Source organism: Balaenoptera acutorostrata, chromosome 20, assembly GCF_949987535.1.
Source record: "Balaenoptera acutorostrata chromosome 20, mBalAcu1.1, whole genome shotgun sequence".
NCBI classification, from domain to species: Eukaryota; Metazoa; Chordata; class Mammalia; order Artiodactyla; family Balaenopteridae; genus Balaenoptera; species Balaenoptera acutorostrata.
Genome location: NC_080083.1, coordinates 27,992,697 through 27,999,574, shown reverse-complemented (window position 1 = coordinate 27,999,574; position 6,878 = coordinate 27,992,697). Strand labels below are relative to the sequence as shown.

At 56.2% G+C, this 6,878-nt stretch overlaps 1 protein-coding gene across 1 annotated transcript; it reads left to right on the top strand.

The window, feature by feature from the left end:
- Positions 1–3,410: 3,410 nt before the first annotated feature.
- On the top strand, positions 3,411–5,389 carry NOG (noggin). The gene has a single exon (XM_028164964.2). The coding sequence runs from the start codon at positions 4,011–4,013 to the stop codon at positions 4,707–4,709; it is 699 nt and encodes a 232-aa protein (XP_028020765.2). The 5' UTR covers positions 3,411–4,010; the 3' UTR covers positions 4,710–5,389.
- Positions 5,390–6,878: the final 1,489 nt, after the last annotated feature.

The following is a 6,878-nucleotide window of genomic DNA, read 5'->3' as shown; positions in this document are numbered from 1 at the left end:
GGCAGAAGCATTGAAATGGGTTGCCTGTTGAGTCCCCCAAGAAATCTCAGTCCCCCTCCCCTAAACTCCTGAAAACCAGCAGCCACGGAGAATAGCTCAATTACACATGCTGAGCAGACAGAAAGCAGGCCCAAAGGTGTTGGAGGGGATTCCAACAGGCATCGCAACCCCTTCGAGCCCCTCTGGCTCAAATCAAAGATGGTGGGCCAATTGAGGGTGATGGAGTTCCTGGAAGAACTAACATGCGTTGAAAATCTATTGTCCACTATATACTCTGCCCTGGGTGCTGTGCTAAGCACAGCATCCTTTATCTCCTATGTATAACACAATTCTGAGGGGTGTGTGTTATCCCCACTTTACAGATGAGGAAATGAAAGTTTGGAGTTAAGATGCCTATGTTGAGAGGGTAGCCCAGCTGGTGAGTGGCAGGACCAGAATTCCAACCAAGATCCACCTGGTCCAAAGGTTGTCTTTGTGTTGAGTTTCCCTGTTTATGACATTTACTCCCCCATTCCCCACACCCCAGATCTTTTGGCTGTCCCCTGATATGGCGTGTTTCCCCTCTTTATGCAGACTCAAATATCCTCCTCTCCCTACTCAGATAAATATATCCTTTTTCTTCATCAAGCCCAGCTAAATCTCAGTTCTACCATTAAGGTATTAGTACTGCTTAGTCTCTGATAAACAGCATTCCCAGAGATTCACACAGTACCTAAGTGTATGAGCTACCCTAGTGCGGCAGGGAGTGGGGGACTGACTGCAGGCTCCCCAAGAGGGGCATTTCAGAACCCCACAGTGAAGAAGAATAAGTGTGGTTTGAACAGAGTATAGCTTATATTATACTTGTTTTGACTTTTTTGGGTCACCATAATGTATTATAAAATTTCAAATATTCAAAGGATAGCATGAAGTTGTAATATTTACCAAAAGTGGGCATGGGTTTTAAAATGGTTGTGAAACACTGGCCTATGCTATTAGGGAAATTTATAGATTTTTTACACACCCTTTTAATGTTTTCTTCATACACTTGCCATATCCCCTTTAACTGAACTGCAATGTCTTGGATGGTAGCAATCGATTGTGACTTCTTTCTCCTTTGCATTTCCCCCCCCCCATGGTGTTCACCTAGCGGACACTCTATAAACAGGTCACCCAATCTATTGTCTAACATGGTTTGTTTTCATTCTACCCTGCCTAAATAAAGGACTGAAGGATCTGGTTTTCAAACAAAAATAGGTGATTTGAAGGAAAGGAGAGGAGATTGATCAATAGAAAACAGCACAAGAGAATGTCACTAACTGGAACCCACCATCTCAGGAGAGTTGGGCTAGAATTTAGCCTTTTGAACTCTTTACTGAAAAATTATTCTCTTAGTTAATTCACAGCAGTGGCAGAACTGCTCTGGAACATTTAATCTTCCTAAGAAAATAAACCAGTGCCAAGCCCCCTAAAGCACATCAAAAAGAAAGGAGTACTGTTTAAGATCCTACTGTGTGCTGGGTTCTAGTCCCACATTATTTCAGAATCAATGCAATTCAAACAACCAATTGGTTGTTCTTATCTCCCATATTCATTAAAGCAAGATTTTCTTGTAGGCATTACCTTGATTGTCTAATTCTAGATATTGTCTAGACTCGAAAGTTTAAGAAAGGGTTTTTCAGCTGAAACTGGCCATCCCTCTCAATTGCTGGCGTTTTGCAGAAAGACCGTGCCATGAAACAAAGTGTGTTTGCTTCCTTAGACAGATGATAAATTTCTGTGTGTGTTGGGTGGGGGTGGGGTGGGAGCAGCACAGGTTGAAAGGAAAAACCAGATCTTTGGGGAAAGAAACTGGAGTGATTTAGGCTGTCACAACGAGACCTCCTAACTCCACTCTGTGGAACGCTGTGAATGCTTGAGTCATCCACACCAAGTCTCTCTTCTCCAGCGTTTTCCAGACTCCAATCACATCCACCACAGAGGAAACTGAGTTTGAGCTTTGAAGCTTGGATTCAGCTCCTCATCCAAAGGAAAATTAACCGGAAGTGTCATTTCAATATCCATCTACCATCAAAAACAAACTGCTTCTGGAAGAGAAAGCATCATGAAGGTTTATTTAGAATCACAGAAAGGTAGAACTGGAGGAGTAATGTAGTTACGTCACTAATGCAGAAAGTAAAGTGTGTGGTGCTACAAAAGTGACTTGTCCGAGGTTAACGTAGTTTTATCTGGACGGACCCCAGCCAGGTCTCAGGTCCCCTACTGCCAGTTCATCTTTGAACAGCCAGAACAGACCCGTCAGCGCGCACGCACCCACACGCACACAAGAACGTACACACACATACACAGTGACACGGACACAAGAGCAGAAACTGAGCTGGACAGACCGGACAGCAGACAAACCCACCCCGCAGGGCCGCCCCGCCAGCGCAGGGTGCAGGGCTTGCTGCGGGCCAGCAGAGGGCGCGCCGCCCCCAGGGAGCCGAGCGGCAGCTGCGCGGAGCCAGGCCGGCTAGGGGAGCCGCAGGCAAGCCGGACGCGCCCCTGCAGCTCGGCCACTCAGGGTGCAAGACCCGGCCTAGGAGCAGGAGGAGGAGGGTGAGGAGCGGACCCCCCTTGTGGGCCCGGGTAACAGCTTCCTAGGAATTACATCACGCTGCGCAACGCTGCGGCTCCCGGACTCCTCCGGCGCAAAGAGTGTGTGTGTGTGTGTGTGTGTGTGTGTGTGTGTCTGTGTGTGTGTGTCTGTGTGCGCGCGCGCTGGGGGGAGGGGCAGGGGACTTAGACCGAGCCTGGGAGAGAGGAAGGCGAGACGCGCCCGGGGAAAAAGCTCCATGCACATGGAGAAATTCCTTGCACCGAACTGCACCAAGAAACGAGCCTCCAGCACCTCCCCGCAGCTCCCTTACCGGTGCAGAGTACCCAGCTAGTGAGAATCCTCCCAGCCCCACCTCGAGCACCCCCCAAAACCGGCCCTGCACCCTCCAGCCCGGCTCCAGCGCCGCCGAGAGCTTTCCCCAGGACTGGCCCTGGCGGGGCGCCTAGAGCCCCAGTTGCATTGCTCCAGGAGAAAGGAGGGGGGCGGTGCATTTTGCAGGAGGAGGAGAAGGGGGGTGGGTGGTGGGGGAGAGAGAAAATTGCGCGGAGACCTGCCAAGCGCCACCGCCGCCGCCACCGCCGCTGCCGCCGCCGCCGCCGCCGCCGCCGCCGCCGCCGCCTGTGAGCTCCGGCGGGCAGCCGGACTGTCGGCTTCCCGGGGCATCTGGGTCCGGCGGGGCACAGCCCGGGCGCTGCCGAAGCCGCCGCCGCCGCCTCCGCGGCGAGTGCAGGCGGCTTCCCCCGGAGCCTGTGCGGCTCCGGCTCCTCGGGGGTGGAGAAGTGGGGGGTGGGGTTGTTGTTTGGGGGGAAGAAGGGGGAGGGGGCAACGCCGAGAGAGTCAGTGGTTTCCATGGTGATGGAGCTGAAAGTGCAGGAAATTTAAAGGCTTGGACCCTGCGAGACAGACAAACCGGTGCCAACGTGCGCGGACGCCGCCGCCGCCGCCGCCGCTGGAGTCCGCCGGGCAGAGACGGCCGCGGAGCCCCGAGCAGGCGGAGGGAAGTGCCCCTAGGACCGGCTCGGCCCGCGGCGCTGCACAGAGCGGCCGGACGACGAGCAGCTAGAGGAGGAGGCGGAGAGAGCGGCCAGTCCACGCGCCCTGCGCCGCCGCCGACCCGGGAAGGCAGCGAGCAGCCGGCGCCCCCAGCGCCCGCGGTTGCCCTGGAGTAATTTCGGATGCCCCGCCGCGGCCGCCTTCCCGAGTAGACCTGGGAGAGGAGTTGCGGCCAACTTGTGTGCGTTTTTTCCGCCCCGGTGGGAGCCGGCGCCGCGCGAAGGGCTCTGCCGGCGACTCATGCTGCCGGCCCTGCGCCTGCGCAGCCTCGGGTGAGCCGCCTCCGGAGAGACGGGGGAGCGCGGCGGCGCCGCGGGCTCGGCGTGCTCTCCTCCGGGGACGCGGGACGAAGCAGCAGCCCCGGGCGCGCGCCGGAGGCATGGAGCGCTGCCCCAGCCTGGGGGTCACCCTCTACGCCCTGGTGGTGGTCCTGGGGCTGCGGGCGGCACCGGCCGGCGGCCAGCACTATCTCCACATCCGCCCGGCTCCCAGCGACAACCTGCCCCTGGTGGACCTCATCGAACACCCGGACCCTATCTTTGACCCCAAGGAGAAGGATCTGAACGAGACGCTGCTGCGCTCGCTGCTCGGGGGCCACTATGACCCGGGCTTCATGGCCACCTCTCCCCCCGAGGACCGGCCCGGCGGGGGCGCGGTGGCGGCCGGGGGCGCCGAGGACCTGGCGGAGCTGGACCAGCTGCTGCGGCAGCGGCCGTCGGGGGCCATGCCGAGCGAGATCAAAGGGCTGGAGTTCTCCGAGGGCTTGGCCCCGGGCAAGAAGCAGCGCCTGAGCAAGAAGCTGCGGAGGAAGTTACAGATGTGGCTGTGGTCGCAGACCTTTTGCCCGGTGCTGTACGCCTGGAACGACCTGGGCAGCCGCTTTTGGCCGCGCTACGTGAAGGTGGGCAGCTGCTTCAGCAAGCGCTCGTGCTCCGTGCCAGAGGGCATGGTGTGCAAGCCGTCCAAGTCCGTGCACCTCACGGTGCTGCGGTGGCGCTGTCAGCGGCGCGGGGGCCAGCGCTGCGGCTGGATTCCCATCCAGTACCCCATCATTTCCGAGTGCAAGTGCTCATGCTAGAACTCAGGGCCCCCTGCCCGCACCCGGACACTTGATCGATCCCCACCGACGCCCCCCGCACAGTCTCCAACCAGTTCCACCACCCTCTCGCGAGGGGATTCAATGAACTTTTTTTTTTTTTTTTTTTCCGGCTACAGAGACCTAGCTTTCTGGTTCATGTAATGCACTGTTTAACTGTGTAGGAATGTATATGTGTATGTATATACGGTCCCAGTTTTAATTTACTTATTAAAAGGTCAGTATTATACGTTAAAAGTTACCGGCTTCTACTGTATTTTTAAAATTTTTTTAAGCAAAAGGAAAAAAAAGAACAGAGAAAAGAGAGACTTATTCTGGTTGTTGCTAATAATGTTAACCTGCTATTTATATTCCAGTGCCCTTCGCATGGCGAAGCAGGGGGGAAATGTTATTTTTTCTTAAAGTACAAAGAGAGGGGAGAACTTTTGTAGAAGGACTTTTAAAAAGCTATTTTCCATTCTTCGGAAAGTGTTTTGGTTTTCCTTGGACCTCGAAGAAGCTATAGAGTTCAATGTTATTTTACAGTTATTGTAAATATAGAGAACAAATGGAATGACTAATCATTGTAAATTAAGAGTATCTGCTATTTATTCTTTATAATATCCCGTGTAGTAAATGAGAAAGAAGTGCAGAGCAGGATTAAAGAAAACCACTAAAATCGACTGCGCTCGACACTGCGATTCTCTGTGTTGGTGATTGATGGGGGGGTGAGGGGTGGGAGGGGGCGGGTTGGGGGTGCCGCTGTGCTTACTATGCCTGTTGGGAGCAGGGGCTCATCCCGTCTTCTGGTGTGATGGAAGTGACCGCTCAGTTTTTCTTGGGGGGGGGGGGGAGCTATTCTCAAACTCCTCACTTGAGCATCACGTGGCCTCCGCCCAGTCTCCCAGCTTTTTCTCCCTATGTCACCAAAGCTCAGGCCCATCGTGACCTCGACACCCAGCCGGCCCCCTGGAGCTGACCCCAGGCTGGGCCGAGGGGCGGGGGGGAGGGTGGGCGGCCGCTTTGTCCTGCCTGACAGGCCCTTCACAATGGGGACACGTGTCTTTCACACCTACCCTGGGGGCGGAGTGCCGCTGAAACTTGACCCCCGAGGAATGGGGGGGGAGATCAGAGCGCGCCCACCCAGATCCCGACACCCCTCCCGCCTCGCACCCCCCCCACCTCAATATCCAGCCCGCGTTAACCCTTTGCACTCCCGGAAGCTGTGGTGGTGCTCGCTGAGGCGATCCCTTGGAATCAACGCAACCTCAGGGATCCTGCAGGTCTGAGCCCCCGAAATCCCAGGCCCTCAGCCAGAATTTCCGGGGATAGCTGGGAGATTTGACACTCACCTCCCCCCTCCCCTGGGACCTAAGGAGGTTCTCAGAGGGTCAGGGTTTCAGAGGAGTCCGAATTTGGGTGTAAAACGCCACCACTGGGATCTGCAGTTGGGAACCGGGGGTGCCCCCCTCTCTAGACACTTACTCCACTTGGGGGTGGGGGAGGGAGGAGAAATCAGAATCTGGATCTTTGAGCTTTGGGTTACATAGGGGCAACAGACGTGTTACCCCTTAAAGGGGCGTGCAAGACCTCACCCCCACCCCACCCCTTAAAAAGCCAACTTCTCGGGGCCAGCTCTTGACTCGCGTGCGTCCCTCCGCCTCAGTCCGCGGTGGCGCCCATCCGCGCAGCTCCACGTGGGCCGGCTTCCTGACACTGCTCAGCGCTCCTTTTATTTATCTTGGACTCCAAAGTCGCTCTCCTTTGCTCCCTCCCCACCCCCCTGCCACCTCCCCGCGCCTCCCTCCCGGCGTCCCTCCCGGCCTCCCACCCCCAGTCCGGAGTCCCGGGGAATCTATGCTAATTATTTCAAACCTGCGCTGGGTCCCCAGCGCAGTCTCAATGCCCCCGGCCCCGCCCGCCCTGTCCCTCCAGCCGGGCGCTTTCTTCCCTCCCGACGCAGCCTCGGTGGCTCCTCATTTCAATAGCCTGGCTCGGGAGCCGGAGCCCCCTCCCCGGCTCTGCCTCCGTCAGCCGTGGGACAGACGTTAGGGTATTCATTAACTGAGAGCCGAGGAATAACGGCATTATTCCCCCCAGAGAGGGCACCCTGCCCCCGCGACTATCTGAGGCTTCATTGTAAAAGGATTAAAAGTTAAAGACCTCCATCTT

Coding starts and splice junctions, on each gene's coding strand:
- NOG (XM_028164964.2), top strand. CDS start 4,011: ATGGAGCGCTGCCCCAGCCTGGGGGTCACCCTCTACGCCCTGGTGGTG.